The sequence below is a fragment of the Natrix helvetica genome (assembly GCF_964273705.1).
Source record: "Natrix helvetica genome assembly, chromosome: 3".
NCBI classification, from domain to species: domain Eukaryota; kingdom Metazoa; phylum Chordata; class Lepidosauria; order Squamata; family Natricidae; genus Natrix; species Natrix helvetica.
Genome location: NC_138549.1, coordinates 122,064,655 through 122,083,948, shown reverse-complemented (window position 1 = coordinate 122,083,948; position 19,294 = coordinate 122,064,655). Strand labels below are relative to the sequence as shown.

General features: G+C 43.7%; 1 protein-coding gene across 1 annotated transcript in view; it reads left to right on the top strand.

Moving 5' to 3' along the window:
• The first annotated feature begins 439 nt into the window (after positions 1-439).
• TULP1 (TUB like protein 1) overlaps positions 440-19,294 on the top strand; it is a 38,393-nt gene continuing 19,538 nt past the window's right edge. Inside the window, exons 1-6 of the mRNA XM_081947065.1 lie at positions 440-537; positions 3,839-3,952; positions 5,583-5,717; positions 6,787-6,875; positions 7,884-8,054; positions 13,688-13,800. Of these exons, the coding sequence (XP_081803191.1) occupies positions 468-537; positions 3,839-3,952; positions 5,583-5,717; positions 6,787-6,875; positions 7,884-8,054; positions 13,688-13,800 (692 nt within the window). The 5' untranslated portion in view covers positions 440-467. The remainder of the gene's footprint in view (positions 538-3,838; positions 3,953-5,582; positions 5,718-6,786; positions 6,876-7,883; positions 8,055-13,687; positions 13,801-19,294) is intronic.

Sequence of the window (19,294 nt, the reverse complement as noted above, 5' to 3'; positions counted from 1 at the left end):
TTTTATTTCTTTGTTTGTTTGATTTATGTGCTACCCATCTCATCTAGAGGTAACAAATGAGATAAATGTAATTGTGAAATTGCAGTGATCTGTGAACAAATCCTTCATCACTATAACAAAAGCTAATGCCAAAACCGAACAGGAACATTGTTAGCTCTACATCTAACACAGGGTTGTCCAAACTTGGAAAATTTAAGACTTGTGGACTTCAACTCCACAAGTCCACAAGTCTTAAAGTTCCCAAGTCCTGGACAGGCCTGATCTAACAGAAACTATCTGTATGCAATACTTTTGTTTTCCCCTTTTAATTGCTTAGAAATCTTTGCCTTTTCTATTTTCTATCTATTGATCTTTACTTATTCAAACTTTTAGTGGTTTCTGATGATGAAGATGAAGATGAGGAGGAGGAGGAGGAGGAGGAAGAGTGGGAGGAAGAGGAGGAGTCTGAAAGGGAAGAGCCACCAAAAATGCCCAAAAGAAAGCTCCTCAAAGCTACTTCACTGGACAAAAGTAAAGGAAGGAAAGTCAAAAGTAAAGGTAAGCTTGAATTTCAGAATCATTTATGGGTCACAGACAGGTTAGCATAGATGTAGTTTCACCTCCAGGAGACTTCTATAGTTTTCAGGTGTAGACTAAAATTATTCCCCCAAAGTCTTTGGGAAATCATACCCATAAGCTGCTACCAGAGGTGGGTTGCTGCAGGTTCGGCCCTGTTCGACCGTACCGGTAGTAGAAGTCAGGCCTGGGTCGCAGAACTGGCAATGACCCAGGCCTGCCATGCCCCCGAACCGGTTCCCTCACCATCACTGGGCCGCCACCATTTTGGATTTTAGTGACTGCACGTTCACAGTTCACTGCAAATTGTTCTGCGCATGTCCCCAGAACAATTTATATTGAACAGTGCACAAATGTGCAGTGCGGGTCTCGCGTGCGCACAGGTTGTGAACCGATAGTAAAACCAGCAGCAACCCACCCCTGGCTGCAACCTATAGTATAGATATAGCCAGAATGAAAAGTTTGTTTCGGTTTTCTAGTGCTTTGGATGTGTGGACTTTTCAATGGGCATGTTTTTAAAACTGGTTGAAGTTAAAAATTATTTTTAACTATGCAGAATTCACTTTCTAAGTGACTACTCTGCAAGTTTAGTTAGATAAAAAAGAGTGGGAGAAAATTACGAGATGGGAAGACCTCTGTAAATCGAATGTCATGAATATTGTCATTAGATTCCACACAAGTTGGGAAGACATCCAGAACAGCAAACAACAAGATGTAAAATAAGCAATCACTTTCCTCCTCCATAGCTAAAAGCGTAACTTCCTCTCTCCCTTCACCTAAATGTGTTTTTTATTCAGCATATTAGGAGCCCTGGTGGTGCAGTGGTTAGAATGCTGTGTTGCAGGCAAACTCTGCCCGCAGCCTGGAGTTTGATTCTGAAGGGCCTCAAGGTTGACTCAGCCTTTCATCTTTCTGAGGTCGGTAAAATGAGGCTCCAGACTGTTGGGGGCAATATGCAAACATTATTGCCCAGTCAGTGCTGTAAAGTGCTATGGGGCAATATATAATCCTAAATGCTATATTTGTATCCTATGCAACCTCCCCCTCATGACTCCATTGGCTTATGGTGTATAAAATTACAGCATGTAAACAATGAAATTAAAAGAGGTTAATAAATACAGTGACTAATATTGTTCATAAAATCTATTACTAAATTTACAAAGGCCTTTCTGCTTGGATGCCCTTGGCTAGGAAATACGTTTCTTGAAGGCTGCCCAAAAGAAGGTGATTACTCTTGAAACAGGAGTCCCAGTCCTCCAATTTCCTTCAGGATGGGCATCTAATGCTTTCTTTCCATGTTAGGCCGTGCAAGGTAAGCAGAAGGTCTGGAATGAATGAAGAACAAAGATCTGGAATGCAGGGACTGGGTATGGCTAGTCTAGAGAAAAGAAGGACCAGGGGTGACATGGTAGCAGTATTCCAGTATTTGAGGGGCTGCCAACTTATTTTCCAAAATAAGGCAAAAAGAAGGCAAGAAAAGGAACACTGGATGGAAACAAATCAAAGAGAGAAGCAACCTGGAATTAAGGAGAAACTTCCTAACAGTGAGGACAATTAGCCGGTGGAACAGCTTGCCTCCAGAAGTTGTGGGTGCTTCATCACTGGAGGTTTTTAAGAAGAGCCTGGACAGCTACTTGTCTCAAATTGTATAGGGTCTCCTCCTTGAGCAGGGGGCTGGACTAGAAGACTTCCAAGATCACTTCCAGCTCTATTCAATACAATACAATACAATAGTAGAGTTGGAAGGGACCTTGGAGGTCTTCTAGTCCAACCCCCTGCCTAGGCAGGAAACCCTATACCGTTTCAGACAAATAGCTATCCAACATCTTCTTAAAGACTTCCAGTGTTGGGGCATTCACAACTTCTGGAGGCAAGCTGTTCCACTGATTAATTGTTCTCACTGTCAGGAAATTTCCCTTCAGTTCTAAGTTGCTTCTCTCCTTGATTAGTTCCCACCCATTGCTTCTTGTTCTACCCTCAGGTGTCTTGGAGAATTGTTTGACTCCCTCTTCTTTGTGGCAACCCCTGAGATATTGGAACAATGCTATCATGTCTCCCCTAGTCCTTCTTTCTCTTAAGCTAAACATCCCCAGTTCCTGCAACCGTTGTTCATATGTTTTAGTCTCCAGTTCCCTAATCATCTTTGTTGCTCTTCTCTGCACTCTTTCTAGAGTCTCCACATCTTTTTTACATCGTGGCGACCAGAACTGAATGCAGTATTCCAAGTGTGGCCTTACCAAGGCATTAAAAAGTGGTATTAACACTTCACGTGATCTTGATTCTATCCCTCTATTTATGCAGCCTAGAACTGTGTTGGCTTTATTGGCAGCTGCTGCACACTGCTGGCTCATATTTAAATGGTTATCCACTAGGACTCCAAGATCCCTTTCACAGTTACTACTACTGAGCAAGGTACCACCTATACTGTACCTGTGCATTCCATTTCTGTTGCCTAAATTCTGCAACAAAATTGTTCTGATTGACTGAATGAATGAATTGAGGGCCACATCTGTACAGTCTCAGCCCATGCAATGAACTTGCAGGATTAACTCAGCTCAGCAGCAGGCAGTCTCTTCCAGCTGCAGTTCCTGAGTTACTTCGCTGGAAGCAAATTGCAGACTTCTGAAAGATGACAAAGGCATGAGCCATAGTCTTCAGCACCACATATGTCATAGAATGTTAATAATAGAAGAGGATTTCAATTAAATATTGTTTAATGTTTATTGTTCTTCCTGATACGTACTGATGACTGTAATTATACTTGATTATATAGCGATATTGCTCAGATCTTTCATGCATGGGAGACGAACCACTTTCTGTCTGAAAAACTACTTTTTTATTTGGGTAAGGAGGATGAACAAATGGAAGATTGCGACTTGAAATGAAAGAAAACATGATAAAGAGTAGGACTCAACAAATGGAAACAAACAAAACCAGTTGTATATCTGTACAGGTTATCCTCAACTTGCGGCTGGTTGCTTAGCAACCAAAGTTATACCAAATCCCCCAAAAGCTAGTTATGATCCCATTTTGAAGTTATGACAACTGTGCTCCTCTGGTTACATGACCACTTTTCAGAAGCTGGCAACCAGCCCATCTTTACAGTCATTTGCAGCATCTTGAGGTCACATGACCTCAACTTTTGACTTTTTGTGCCAATTTCTAGCCTTTACTTCCAATTTTGGGCAAAAAAAAAAAGCCCACCCATTGGGTAAAATGGATTTGCTTAATGGCCACAGCATTTGCTTAATGATTCCTATTCTCGTTCTTTCACCTGGAACAGGAAACAAGGCGGAAGCTGGTATCAAGGCAGCAACTACAAAGACTCTGAAAAAAGACTCAACCTCCGTCTTCCACGTGAATGAAGATAACAAAGGCAAGCGTGTCAAAAGCAAAGGTGAAAGGCTTTACATCCATATTTGCTCCACTGACCTTACAGGCCCATTGTCCAAAAATGCATCTCTCTAATAATATAGGACATTCTGGATACTAGGTATAGATCAGGGGTGTCCAAACTTGGGAACTTTAAGACTTGTGGACTTCAACTCCCAGAATTCCCCATACTGGCTGAGGAATTCTGGGAGTTGAAGTCCACAAGTCTTAAAGTTCCCAAGTTTGGACACCCCTGGTATAGATAATGAGGCAGAGAAGGTATCACAATTGGATTTATGATTATGTGTGCATGTGTATGTGAGAGAGAATATGGGGAAGGCAGTAGATGTGATTGCATTTTAAGTACTGTATTTTTTGGACTATAAGACCCACCATGATTTTGAAGAGGATTTTTTTTTTTTAAAAAAAGTTTTTGCACTCTGCAGGTCTCCCAAACCCTCTGCACGCCTCTCTTTTTTTTGCAAAGCTTTGGGAGGCTTGTAGAGTGCTCCTGGGAGCTTGGGGGGGGGGGGGGCAAAAACGAGCAAAAAAACAGCCTGTTTTTTGCTTGTTTTTACCTTTCCCAGCCCCCAGGAGCACTTTGCAAGCCTCCCAAACCCTCTGCATGTCCATTTTTGCAAAGGGGACAGGGTTTCAGTAGGCCAAAAATGCTGCATTCAGTGTATAAGGTGCATCCAGATTTTCACCCTCTTTTTTTGGGGGGGGGGAAGGTGCGTCTTATACTCTGAAAAATATGGTGTGTGTGTGAATAGCAAAATGGGTTGGTGCTTGTATGTGAATATTGTATATCGGATGATGGGGGGAAAGGATGATGCCACCCTTGTCTGTATCCCCTATTAGGGTAGGTATGAGTCCACTGGCTTCAGCCAGATCCAGTAAAATGCAGCCTCTGGTGTATCATTGCATGGCGCCTTTAGAGGTAAACAGACTGCCCCCCAAGTCCCTTAGAAAGGTTCACTCGTGCAATCCATGAAGCACCTTCGTTCAATGTAAGTGCATGAAGGCTTCAACAATTACTCTAGAAGTAAGCATGAGCAGTTTGTCAAGGCTCTGACTAATGAACCCAAGCAAACCAGAATTCTGAGACTTGGCTCCTTCTCAAAGGTCTTCTTTATTGAGTATATCATATCGGCACAGCTTCAATGGAAAACCAATTCTAAGTCTTCCCCATGGTTTCAGGATAATTAAACTAGGAAATAACATCATCCGCAAGTGATTACAGTATAATTAAACTAGTAAATAACCCCATCCCCAAGTGTCATAGGTCACGTTGGCCAATTGGGTTAACTGGTGGGCTCTTCAGGTCTTCTTTCGCCAACCTTATTTGTTGCCAGTAGAGATGACCTTGGTTCTCACGAGAAAGCTCCCTGTTATCTCCTGGTAATGCATTCTAAGCTCCTTCCCCCCTTTCCCCTGTCTGGCAACTGAGGAAGAGAAAGATGGCTGCGGCACAATTCTTAGAATTCCTCATGATGCCAGTGTTGAATCCAACATCAAGGGACACTACTTGGATAAATAACCTTTTTGGAGGATTCAGAGCAAGTTTGGCAATATCCGCTAGGAAATTAGGTATTAATAGAAAGAATCTAATCTGATTAATTTCTCCCTGGATTAAACATTTCTCCTTAATGTAGTGCTAAAAAATAGCGACACAGAAAATGATTCCAGTTCCAATGCCAAGTCAACCAAATCGGAGAAAAAGAAGAGTGCGGCATCCTTGTTTCAGACTGAAGGAGAAGTCCTCAAGGGGAAGAAAGCTAAAAAGAAGGGTAGGTGCAGCATTTGCTGATAGAAATACCGAAAGACGATACATTCACTTATTCAAATGACCTCAAGCTCAGAATGCTTGGTACTGATGTGCTATAAGTGAGAGCTGTGATTCATCATGCTCTTATGTCTGCTGTTTTGAAAAATCCCCTCTAGAGAGTCAGGGACTTCTTGCCACTTCCTGAAACTAAAATCAATATGCCAGCCTTGTTATCTGGCCCGTCAGTGACAGCTGCAAAGTAGGAGGAGAAACAGAACTTTTTTTTTTTGAAGTGGCCCAAACCTTTGTGAAATGTCTTTCCATAGAATAACACATGTGCTTCCTCTTTTGCAATCTTTAGGACAAGGTGCAAAATGTACAGTCTAATTATATCTTTTTTTTGGGGGGGGGGCATCTGCAAAATAGATGAAGGCACAAAACTTTTTTGCATTTTGAAGGGTTTCGTTTTTGCTTTAAAGGGGGGAAATTAAAGTTTTAAATTTTGCAAATGCCCTTTCATTCTTAAAAGTTCTAGAATTGCCACTAACATACATATTCTGTCCTTATCTCCACCGTGCCTACAGACTGCGCCAAAGGGAAATTGTATACGTTGCTTTAAAATGACATTCAAGACATATTTATTCCAGGCCCCATTTACATAGTTAATTATACTGTAATATGTGTCTAACTAAGGTTTTATCTGGTATTTATCTTTATTTGTTTCCTGCTTCTTATACATACTATGTATTTTGTACCTGAAGCATATTGTAACTCACTTGGTAAAGGTGCTTATCACTTTTTTAAAAAAAAAACAGGCTGAAAATCTATTAGATAAAGTAAAGGCTGCATCCCCAGATCAATTACAAAAATATTTGCTTTTCCATCAGTGACAAAATGGGAAAAGGAAATTCTGAGAGTGCTGACGAAGGATTATCTAGAATACAGGTGTCAAACTCGATCGCATCACTTGACGTATCATGGCCCGTCCATGGCGCATCCAGCCCGCGGGCCGCCAGTTTGACCGGCCTGAGTAGATTTTGCTGTCATCTATATAACCATCAGGTGGTTGCTAAAATCTCTTTTTTCTACAGTTCCCGCCAAAGCCATGGAAAATGAAAGCGAGGAAGAGGTAGTCCATAAGAACTCCAACCGGAAAGGGAAATCCAAGAAATCCAAAAAGGTAACTAGTGAGACATTCCTAAAGGATGAAGTCAACCTCTTTGGCATACTAAAGTTGAACATTAGGATTTCTGCTCTATACAGTCACATTCCCAGCTTCCCTGGTTTATATCTCTTAATATTTCTGTTTGATTTTATTCATTATTTATGAATCAATTACAGGTAGTCCTCACGTATTCATTGCCTCCTTCGGCAACAGTTTGAAAGTACAAGGGTGCTGAAAAAGTAGGTTTACGACCTACGGTTCTTGAACCTGTAGCTTTCGTAGTGTCCTCATGGTCACATGATTGTGATTCGGATGTTGCATGCATTTACAAAAAGTCACAGCATCCTCCAGTCATGTGATTGCCATTTGACACCTTCATAGCCAGTTTCTGACAAGCAAGGTCAGTGGTGAAGCCTCAGGAAGTCCACAAGTTGCAGTCATGTAATATCTCACCTAAGCTGATTTGCTTAATGACCACAGGAGAATCAACACTGCAAGTCCAGAATGGTCCATGACATTTCATTTTACAATTGCATCCCTAAGCAACAGAAGTGCTGGTTCCAACTACTATCGGTAACCAAGGACTCCTTGTACACATGCAAGTTGCTTCTTACATATTGGAATCTGCCCTGATACTTTGTTACAACGGCAGATAAATCTTTGAAATAAATGAATAAGTAAATAAGAGATTAATCCCAGCCTCCGTCTTCATTTCACTCTCTCCCACACTTATGCAACCCAGCACTTTGTCATCATCTGCTTTTAGGACTGCACACATCAAAGACAGAGAGGAAAGCACCTTTCCGAAGCCAGCTTTTGGATACTATGGGACCTACTATGTCAGGAAGAACTGTCATAGACACGGATGGTTGGGATGTGAGACATGAAGTGTCATCATTGCAATCATCAAAACAAACAATGATGGTTTTGTAGTGGCCATGCTGGGATGCATAGGATAAGAGATTTTGAGGAGGGGATGGGTAAACAAACCAACATCCTCTTTGTCTTATTGCTGGACTACAGAAAGAAGAAAGGCCACCTTCTCCAGTCATTGAAGAGGACAAACTTGAGGAATTTGTGCTGCAGCCGGCTCCTCATGGAATGACCATCAAGTGTCGTGTCACTCGAGACAAAAGAGGAATGGATCGTGGTCTTTACCCTACCTATTACCTTCATATCGACAATGACAAAAAGGTGTGTGATTAAAGGAAGCCTTCGTGAGTATGTAAAGATTGCCTCGTATGTTAATATTTAATATAACATTATCAGGGGTGGGATTCTACCAATTTGGACCAGTTTGGGCGAACTAGTAGCTGCAATGATCAGCTGGGAGCAAAACGGTTCACTCCGACAAGCAGCTGGGCCCGCCCACCTGTCCTTGTGTTGTACTGACCCAAATCCTCTCACATGGCAGAGTGGATTGCTGCACCTCAGCTGTTTTCCTCCCCAGCAATAATGCGGAAGGTAAGTTTTCACAAACCCGCGCAATCACCGAACCGGTTGTTAAACCAATAGGGTCCCACCACTGATACATCCTCTGTCTATCAGGCACCAAAGGCAACATACAATACAGCGGTGGGTTCCGGAAGAGACTACTGCTGATTCGCTCAGTGGCACAGAAAGTCTTTACTTTAAAGCAAGTTGAAGGTGTCGAGTTCTGTTTTCTGTCTTTGGAAGAAGAGAACCTCAGTCAGGGTAACTGTTGTGAAAAAGACAGCAAAATGCCAATCTTCCCTCTCTGGGTCTTAGGCAGCGAGATAGTTTAGGGAAGCTTCTGATGCTGTTCAGACATTACAGCAAGGCTCATAAGAAAGAAGGCTGTTCTTTAGGCATATAGGAATGGATACATGGGGTGCTAAATATATCTCCTCTGAGAGAGATCTAATGTTTCAGTGAGCTAAACAAGAGACGGTGTTTATGAAAATGTAACCAGTGTATGTAAATCGTAAGAAATGGGACATGAAGATTAATTCTTTTTCCCGCTACAGTCTTAGCAAAAAAGACAAAGAAAAACCCAGCTGTTTTGCATGTCAACTGAAGGCTTTTTGGACGAGAACATTGACAGCTCCTGCTGAAATGCAGATAGGAGATTCAAAGGGAGTTTTAATCTTCACATCCCTGTAAGACAGAGGTGGGTTCCTAGCAGTTCGGACCGGTTCGGTCGAGTAGGTAGGAACTTGGCCTGCCATGCCCCCGAACCGGTTCTATCAGAGGTGCCATAGGTGCCACCATCTTTGTTTTTGGCTTCTGCGCATGCACAGAAGCAGTTGTTTTAGTACTATGCATGCGAGGGTAGTGTGCATCAAATGCGCGCATGCGCATCCCTGAGCAAGCCAGCAGTAGCAGCAGCTGGAACCCACCCCTGCTGTACGAGATATCTAGAAGCTAAGCTATAAAAATAGAGTTCTAGGAATGTTGTAATAATGAATATACCAATGCAGGTTTCTCTAATGGGGGATTGAGTTGAGCAACTCTCAGGGGCAAAATCAAAGGCAGGAGTGACTTTTGGCAGCACCGAGCAAGCTGGTTTATGAAGGTAAAGCCCTGAGCAAGTTTTGACAGGGGCTCCAGCTTTGCCTGGGCAAACCTGATTTGTACAGTCAAACTGGACCATTGTCAAAACTTGCTCCCATTTTGCCTAGGCAAGCCCACGGGAAGCAGTTGGCACCGCACGACTGGAAAATCAATTGGATCAATTACGTTAAGTAACTAAAATATGAATGGGATCGTTGAAATACAATGGCTATTTGGTTCTTGCCCTATCCTAACCCCTATGAAATCATTTGTTTTATTTCTGTGTGCATTACACAAATTAATTTATCATGCCAGGGGATTGCAGTGTGGTAAGTACGGTGATCCCTAAACTGACTGAGATTATCCATAATTGGATGTGGCAGCAGTCACTCCCAAGGAGTCACTGTATAAATATAAATCAGTACAGATCTGAATGTTGTGATTTTAAAGGATGTCTGTAAAGTAACAAAGGGAGGAGAGATAAATGCTGAACTGCCCCATGCATTGATGCATCACCCTTTCTATATGTTTGAAATTCATAGGTGGATAGGATGGGTAAAGCTTTCATCAATGTTTTAGACTTAGAATACGTTTATCGTCATTTTAAATGTACACTAATCGGCATCCATTAAAACGAAATTAAGTTGCATACAGCTTCCAAAGGGTCACCACCTCCAATATATACTACATTAACATGATACAATAAATAAAAAAGAATTATTCATATAACCACATATATTGTTTGACATAGGAAAAGAACACCGCTTAGCTCGGATGTATACATTTAACGTGGCGGAAAAAAAACGAATCTTGCAAGTTAGACCAGATGGATTTGCCCACCAATTTGATCCCCTTGAATCCCACTTGTGGGCACCCTTATTTTGAAAAAAAAAATGTAGAAAAGACATCCCCAAGTTTCCATGCTTAGCCATAGGATCCCTGCAGATCAGGCAAAGATGAAGCTGAACATCGGAGAGGATGAGAGAACAGCAACCGTCAGCTGTCCCCTGCAATCCAGCTTTAACCAGAGGTGATTGCTGGATTTATTGTCCTTATTATCTGTTCACAACAATGTAAAGTCGCAACTGCCATTTTTTTTAGTTTTGTACTTTCCAAGAATTTAGGATGTTGCAATATAGCAGTGTAGTATACATGCGGATCTGATCAAAGTGGCCTTTTGTGATTGACAGATGGAAATTGTTGTCCAGATTTTCTAAATGCCATCCAAGATTTTTTTTAGTATAGCAGACTGAGATGAACTCCTGTTACTACCAAAACAGTTTGGTACTTTCACGGATCTTCTATCAATTGCTCTAGATCGGTGGTTCTCAACCTGTGGGTCGGGACCCCTTTGGGGGTCGAACGATCCTTTCACAGGGGTCACCTAAGACCATCAGAAAATGATGGTCTTAGGAACTGAGATACCAATTTTATGGTTGGGGGTCACCACAACATGAGGAACTGTATTAAAAGATCACAGCATTGGGAAGGTTGAGAACCACTGCTCTAGATGGGTTTGGACTTTTCCAAAAGAATTAATGTGTAATTTGGGATTCTCTTAAACTACCGGTAATAGCATCTGCTGCAAAAAGGGTGAAAGCTGTAACTAGGATAGCATTTAACCAGTTTTAGTGGATCCACCAGTTGTGCTTGTTCCAGAACCAGGTTGTTGAAGGTGGTGACCTTCTCTTTGCTGTAATTCTTTTTATAGTAATTTACTGTAATTCCTTGAAGGTGATCTAAAACTGCAGTTAGCATAGAAAAGTAGTCAGTTCAGCAGAAAAATGTTATCTTACAGAAGCTGTACTGTCTGTCTGTAGGTTTCTGGGCCCAATTCCTGGTGCTGATTGCTACCTATAAAGCTTTACACTTCACTTTCAATTTTGTGCTCTTGTAGTCTTTGGGATCAGCTGCATGCCTTGCAATGCCCCTTTCAACTTGCCCTACATGGCAGTGGTGGGGTTCAAATTTTTTTACTACCGGTTCTGTGGGTGTGGCTTTGTGGGCGTGGCATTGCTTGTGGGCGTGGCTGTGTGTGTGTGATAGGGGAAGATACTGCAAAATCCCCATTCCCTCCCCAGTCAACTAACCTGCTTTCCAGCTCTGTTCTTGTCAGCCTCTGCTTTGCTGCTTGCTTTCGGCTGCCATTAAAACGGGGAGCGGGGGAGTTAACATGGTATTTGGGAGGGGAAGCCTAGCACAGGAGTGAATGAAGAAGGGAGTGGTTTTCTCACCATCTACTGCGCATGCTGCAGATAGTGGAATTGCCGCCAAGGCCAACCGTCCGGCATACCAACCTGATGATGGGTTTTGAAGCTGCAGCCCACATGACACCTGTGGGGTGTGCGGATTGGACTAGGGGATGCGGTTACTAGGGGGAGGGAGTTGGGTCACATATTGATATCTATGATTACACGTGCTTTTGCCTCAGATCTTGCTTTGCTTAGCTGCTATCTACTCATAACAAGTAAAAGTACTCTTAATTCTGAAATATGGAGTTAAGTGGTTTCTTTCTTGGTTACTGATGGAGGCTGCCCTGACATTTCTCTGTTCAGGGCAACAAAAGAAGATCAGCTGGGAGGCAGCAGAGGTGGGCCCAGCATATTTGCCGGTTCTCCAAACTACTCAAAATTTCCGCTACCGAATCTGTCCGAACTGGCTGAATACCACCTCTGCTACATAGTCTCACTACGAAAGGAGGATAGATTATAAGATTCAGTGTGATCTAGATTTAATTCGTTGTTCAAAACTTCAACCATAATAATGAAAGTGAAGGAAATTATGTATTTTAAGAAAAACCGATGGCCTGATTTCTTTAAAAACCTTATGTTTTATATTTACAATTAGATATACTTTGGATGTCTCTTTTTTCCCCTTTTGTTCCCCCTTTCTGCCCCTGCACAATAGTTTAGTGTAGCAATTTCTTTCTCTCTTTTCTGTAGATCATATTTAAGCGTATAATATTTTATTATATATTTTAAGGAAGAAACTGTTTGTTTGTTTTTGCAATATATTTTTATTGTTTTTATATTTAAAACAGTGCAATGCCGCGGAGTCCGGGTGATCATATATTCACATTATGTACAGCTGGTTTCAACCATTAACAGTTATTCTACTTAATACATGGTCTGTCCTTCTGTTCGATCACAATATATACATTTGTTCCAGTCTTGTCATCTTAACTTATACCAGTCATAAAATCTATTCCATACCTCAAAATATTCTGATTCCCCTTTATTTTTAAGTTCCAAAGTGAGCCTATCTGCTTCTGCACAGGCCAACACTTTTCTGATTATATCTAGCTCTGATGGTGTATTTTCTTTTTTCCAATGCTGTGCATAGGTTATGCGCGCTGCAGTCAGTATATGTATAATTAGATAGAGTGTATCTTTCTTAAACCCCTCCGGTATTATGCCTAGGAGAAAGGTTTCTGGTTTAAACATAATTTGTTCTCCCACCATTTGTTCTAACCATGATTGGATCATTTTCCAATATTTTTTTGCCTCATTGCACGTCCACCACATATGGTAGAAAGTGCCTGGTGTTTTTTTACACTTCCAACAATTTGGGGCCAAGTTTTTGAACATTTTAGAAAGTCGTGCTGAGGGGAGATGCCATCTGTAGAACATCTTGTAAAGATTTTCTTTATACGCTGTAGCCAATGTTAATTTCTGATTAAGTATCCAAAGTTTTTTCCACTTAGCCAATTCCACATTGTAAATGAAAGTTTTCGCCCAGGCGACCATGTTTTCTTTGACATGTTCTAAGGAAGAAACTGTTATATGCATATGTTTGTGTACACTTACACATGCACACACAGCTACATGCATACACACTGTAGCTAATGTTTTTCAAGGTGTCATACCTCATTGTTTAAAAAGAGAGAGTGCTGGGGAGTCCCCAGGCCTACAGAGACACAGGGCACAGTGGGAGACAAATGCAATTCTCAGAGATACTCTGGTGGCAATTTTGAGGGGATGGGGTCATTTCTCCCCTGGGGATCAGGAGACACTCCCACACATGCTTTCATTTTTTTAGGAATTTGCAAAGACAGTCCTCCTCAATAAGACATTAAGTGCGGAAAATTTTAATTGAAGTCATCAAATACTCATTATTCTACATTGATTTTGAATGCATATATTTTATGTGGTATCTATAATTGAACAAGTAGGTGGTATATGGAGTGTAATAAATAGGCTGAAGAATGGAAAGGACCCTGTAGATGCTATGGTTGGAGACTGTGGTTAGTAAATTAAGATGTGTTAATTTCACCTATCAATGCTGTGCTTTCCGGCTCTCCCTTTTCCACTTAGATCTTCTTGTTGGCTGGTCGAAAACGGAAAAAGAGCAAGACATCGAATTATCTGATTTCCACTGATCCTACTGACTTGAGCCGAGATGGGGAGAACTTCATTGGAAAGCTAAGGTTAGGGTTGTTTCATCAAAGTTATTTTGAAAAATCTAAGCTATAATACCAGGGACAATTCCAACAAATTTCCCTGCAAATACTGCACAGTTTGGCAGGTGAGGATTTTTTAAAAATATGATACAGAACAGATACAAAAACTGTATACCATGTTTCAGTGGTGGGTTTCAAATTTTTTTAGAACCTCTTCTGTAGGTGTGGCCTGCTTTGTGGGAGTGGCTTGCCGGCCATGTGACCGGGGGAGTAGCTTGCCAGCCATATGACTGGGTGGGCGTGGCCAACTTGTAAAGTGTGGTGAAACTCACTTAACAATGTTCTTGCTTAGCTACCAAAAAGTTGGCTCAGAAACTCTGGAATTTAAAGCGTGCAAGTCTTAAAGCTGTCAAGTTACAAGACCCTTGCACCCCTAACCCTTTAGAAAAAAAACCCCCAGGGATGTTCAAACTTGACAGCTTTAAGACTTGTGGACTTCAACTCCCAGAATTCCTCCTCTCGCTCTTCATCTTGATGATGTGTGGACGGGCGGGGGGGGGGGGGAGTGGGAACCGGTTCTAAACGGCATTGTAGATTTGTGGGACCTCTTCTATAGAAGAGGTTAGAACTGGCAGGAACCCACCTCTGCCATGTTTGTTTTCCCCACACAAAACTCTTTAATTGTACAAAAGTAAACTATCTACTTCTGCTATCTTCTACTTCTATCTTTATTCTATTGTCTTGAACTTTCTTATTCTATTAATCTTCCTATTGCCATAAGTTTACAACAATTCTAATCCTATTCTTATTTCATCTTTAAGTCTCTATGTTCCTGTTATTACTTTTGCACTATGTTTCCTTATCTTAACTATTCAGCCCAGTCTCAGTCTATTTGCATGTGAAACTTCTTTTCACTCTTTTATAGACTTGGGAATGGACTTTCCTCTCCTCCACCCACCAACCCCACCCCAGCCCCACCAGTACTCTCCGTCCACTGTTTCTTCACTGAGTCAATCAGAATTGAATTTGGAGGTCTTCTAGTAGTCCAACCCACTTGTTCTATCAGGAAATTTTCCTTAGTTTTAGGCTGCTTCTTTCCTTGATTATCTTATTATTCAGAGTATAAGACGTACCCCCCCCCCCAAAAGAGCGTGGAAATGTTGGTGCATCTTATACATACAGCCATTTTTGGCCTCCCGGAGTCCCGCCCCACACCCCATTTTTGTGAAAAGGGGGTGAAAATGGGCCATTTTTCACCAAAATAGGGGCATTTTTGCTTTCCCCCAGCCCTGCTGAAGCCTGCAGAGTGGGAGGACAGAAACTTTTTTTTCTTACTTACCTCTTCGAAATTTTGGTGCGACTTATACACCGGTGCGTCTTATAGTCCACAACATACGGTAGTTTCCATCCATTCCCTCTTGCCTGCATCTGGGCTGCTGCAACCAGTGGGTTTGGTTTGGTTGCCAGGCTCACAGATTTGCAGACTCTAGTCAGGCTCTTTTCCTTCCCCGTCTCTCAGTTCTGCTTTTTATTGGTTTTGCAGCTCCAAAATTGAAATTTTCTCTTGTTGTCTCTCAGACTCCTGCTGAGGTGTTTGCCTTTTGGTTGGAGTTTCTCTCTCCTCAGAATTTCTCACGCTTCTACCGTGTTCCCCCGAAAATACAATATGTCCTGAAACTAAAGCCTTGCCACATTTTTCAGGTGTGCAAAAATATAACCCCCCCCCCCCGAAAATAAGCTCCCTGGACAACCCCCCACCTCCAGCCAGGCAGAGCACTGCTCACTGACCTAGCGGTATCCCGCAGATGCCAAGCCGCAGGAGCTGGGGGGGAGGCAAAGGTGATCGCGTTGCTTGGCGCCTTCGGGATACCGCTAGGTTGGTGAATGGCTCTGTGCCCAGCTGAAGAGGGGGGTTGCCGGGCAGTTGCTCTCTTGCGAGCGGGCTCCCAAAGAGCCGGGCACAGCCTCATGGGTGAATGGCTGTGTTGCGCTGTCGCAGCAGCACAACACAGCAGACATGAAGCGACCACGCTTACAAGCAGCCACCTGGCAAACCCCCTTTCCAGCTGGGCACAGTGCCATTCACTGACCTAGAGGTATCGCCAAGCCGTGTGAGCACCTGTTCGCTGCCGTCCGGCTCCTGCGGCTTGGCGGCTTTGAAATGCCAGTGAATGGCGCTCTGCATGGTTGGAGAGGGGGGTTGCATGAGTGGCTGTTCCGCTCTCGCTCACACGCCTCCCAGCCTCAGGACGCCCTGGCCCAGCTCTCCAGCAGAGCTAGGGCACCTCCGATGCCACCGCCGCCACATGGCTTTTGCTGTGGCTTCCAAACCAGGCCTTCCTGCAGTGGCCGCTCTGGGCGTACGCTCTATGGTTGTGGGCCAGCTGCTGACAGAGCGTACAACCATAGAGCATACACCCAGAGTGGCAACTGCCGGAAGACTTGGTTTGGAAACCGCAAAAAAAGCCATGCGGCAGCAGTGGAGGTGCTCTGGCTCTGTGGGGAGAGCTGGGCCAGGGCATCATGAGGCTGGGAGGTGCATGAGCGAGAGTGGAACAGCCGCTCGTGTAATCCCCCTCTCCAGCTGTGCATTTCAAAGGCGCCAAGCTGCGGGAGCTGGGCGGTTGCGAACAGGCACTCATGGGGCTTGGCGATACCCCTAGGTCAGTGAATGGCGCTGTGTCCAGTTGGAAAGGGGGTTTTCCGGGTGGCTGCTCGTGAGCGTGGTCGATTCATGGTTGCTGTGTTGTGCTGCTGCGATAGCGCAACACAGCCATTCGCCCATGAGCTGTGCCCGGCTCTTTGGGAGCCCGCTCGCAAGAGAGCAAGCACAAAACAATAAACCGTCCCCTCATAATAAGGCCCAAGCCATATTTTGTGGGTAAAAAGAAAATAAGACCCTGTCTTATTTTTGGGGAAACATGGTACTGTCCTCTTGACTCTTTTCTCAACACACCCAGGTACCACATCAGAGGTGGTATTCGGCCGGTTGGCCCCAGTTTGGGCAAACTGGGTAGCAGCGGTGGCGGGAGGCTCTGCCCACCCACCCAGATGTCATCACAGACGCTCTGCACATGGACAGAAGGTTCTGTGCATGTGCAAAAGTGTCGCATGCGAATGCTTCCGGTTCTGAACCAGAAGTGAAGATAAGAGGAAACCATTACTGCACCACACGCATGCTTGTTTTTGATTTTCCCTTTTATAAAAAAAATCCCCGATTAAGGAGGAGATGGGGCTGTTTTACACCTCCCCCCCTTTTGCAGGTTGCACCAAAACTTTGGATCCCAGACAGAAAGAAATGCTTGTTAACCCCAGGTGGTGACTTCACTTTGCCACACAGATAAAAACCCTGGATATTGGATAACACTTGGGAAGAATGTAAAATGATGAAAAATATGTACAATTTGTCATACACTGTTCTATGTATTTCCCCCCCTTTCCTTAGTCTTTTGGAAACGTATGAACCATATAATACATGCATTCCTAAGCTATTGTTGTGAGAGCAAAACATCACACCATCTGTCTTACTATTTCCAAGAGAAGGAACATTCACAACATTGACAAGTCAATTCAGGCATGGGTGGGCTTCAAAAATTTTAGCAAGGGGTTCTCTGCCTGGTTGCTGGGTGGGCATAGCCATGGTGGGCGTGGCCTAGTTGCCTCCTGCACTACAGAGGGGGGCATTTTTGCCTTTCCTGGGCTCCGGAGGCTTTCCTTGCACCTTTGGGAGGGCGAAAGAGGCCTCCCCAGGCTCCTCTGGAGGCCCGAAATGGGACTGTTTCCAGCCTTCTCGAACTTCCGGTAGGCCCATTTTTCACCCTCCCTGGGCTTCTGTGCGTGCCCTGCACTTACCTGCATCCAAAACGCCGCGTGGGGACTCCTGAGAGGGGCAGGGAGGGGTGGCCGTGGCCAGCCAGGATTGGAATTTGGGGGTTCTCTGAACTGCACAGAACCTTAGCTGGAGGTTCTCCCAAACACCTGCAGACCCCCAGCAGTCCACCCCTGAATTCGGGGACATTTTAGAATACTAACTGTCTTGCCCTCATGGCTCTGAGAGTTTCAGCGGACAGATATATGCTGCCTCTGCCATTAAAAGCCCTTCTGTGCAGCACAGTGGTGGGATGTACCAATTAAAGTTTTTATTTACCGTTTCAATAGTTCTTAGCACAGATAATCCTGCAGGTTAGGGATGTAAATTAAAGTGTCTTGAGCCAAGGAGAAACCAATCTCTACTACAAAGCAGATCATATCGCAGTTTTTTGTTAGAACGAAGAAACAAATGCTACCCAGTGAATCACTTGTTTAGGGCAGAAAAGCTTGCAAGCAGCATCTCTTCTTCATCACAGACATTTAGAGTTGCAATCGTAGTAATTGTATTGCCCTTTCACACCACCCTAAGTTAATTGCCTGAAGTGAGCTCAAACTTTACCAAATATTCTACTCAACCCATTACAGATTTGATAGGCAATCTAAGTAGTTTAATAAATCTTATCTTTACAGAACTGTCATTTGGAAGAAGAACGTTGTAGATTTCTAACAGTTTTTCACAGCTTCCGGGCGAGGGGTGGGGGTGGGGGGATAGAACAAAAAATACCTATAGTCTCCAGGGAACTGTATTTGGGAAGCAGTAGTCCAGCAACCTCTGGTCTAGTGCCTTCCAGATGGGTTTGGATTCCAATGTTGAGTATTCTCATGCATAGCCTCAGGCTGTGGAAGTTGTCAGGTGTTATAGAAGTGGTGTTACTTCACAATAAATAGTGCAGGCTCAATATATAAACAATATTTTTAATCTATACTTTGTGACATTTTATGTTTAATATTGTTAGATATTAGCATATATCGTGGCAAGTCTCCCCTCTGGTCCGCTGCTACAGCGGGAAGCAGGTATCGTTCTGATTGGTCGAGGGGCATACCCGATCCCTATAAAAGGGGAACCCTCCGACCACAGAGCAAGCTGGATCACTACTACTATTAATAAAGAGCTGATAAGTCACTTCGTGTCCGCAGTCTGTCCTCTCGCTGCCCAGATCTAACATTGGCGACGAAGGTGGGATCGAGAAGCAGATAGAACGAAGAACGCTACCTCCAGAATCTCCGGATTTGATCCAGCCCAGGAATTCGGCAGAAATTCCGGCAGCCATCTCAGATCACCGCAGCGCGGCAAATTCAAACAGAGAAGATGGCGATGCATGCTCCCCCCGCTCCTTTCGACCCAGCAAACGACGAATGGGAAGCCTTCATGATTCGTTTCGAGTGTTTCCTCGAAGCGAACGAATACACGGGGATCACCGACACGAGGAAGAAAAACATCTTCCTCGGCTACTGCGGAAAGGAAGTCTTCAATACGGCCAGAGACCTCACCGCGCCTACTCCAATACAGGCAGTATCGTGGACGGCGTTGCAACAGGCCCTGCAAACTCATTACGTGCCAAAACCTTCCCGCCATGTCTGCCGCAAGGAATTCAACACAAGGAACCAGAAGGCGGGAGAATCCATAAATCAATATGTTGCAGCCCTACGA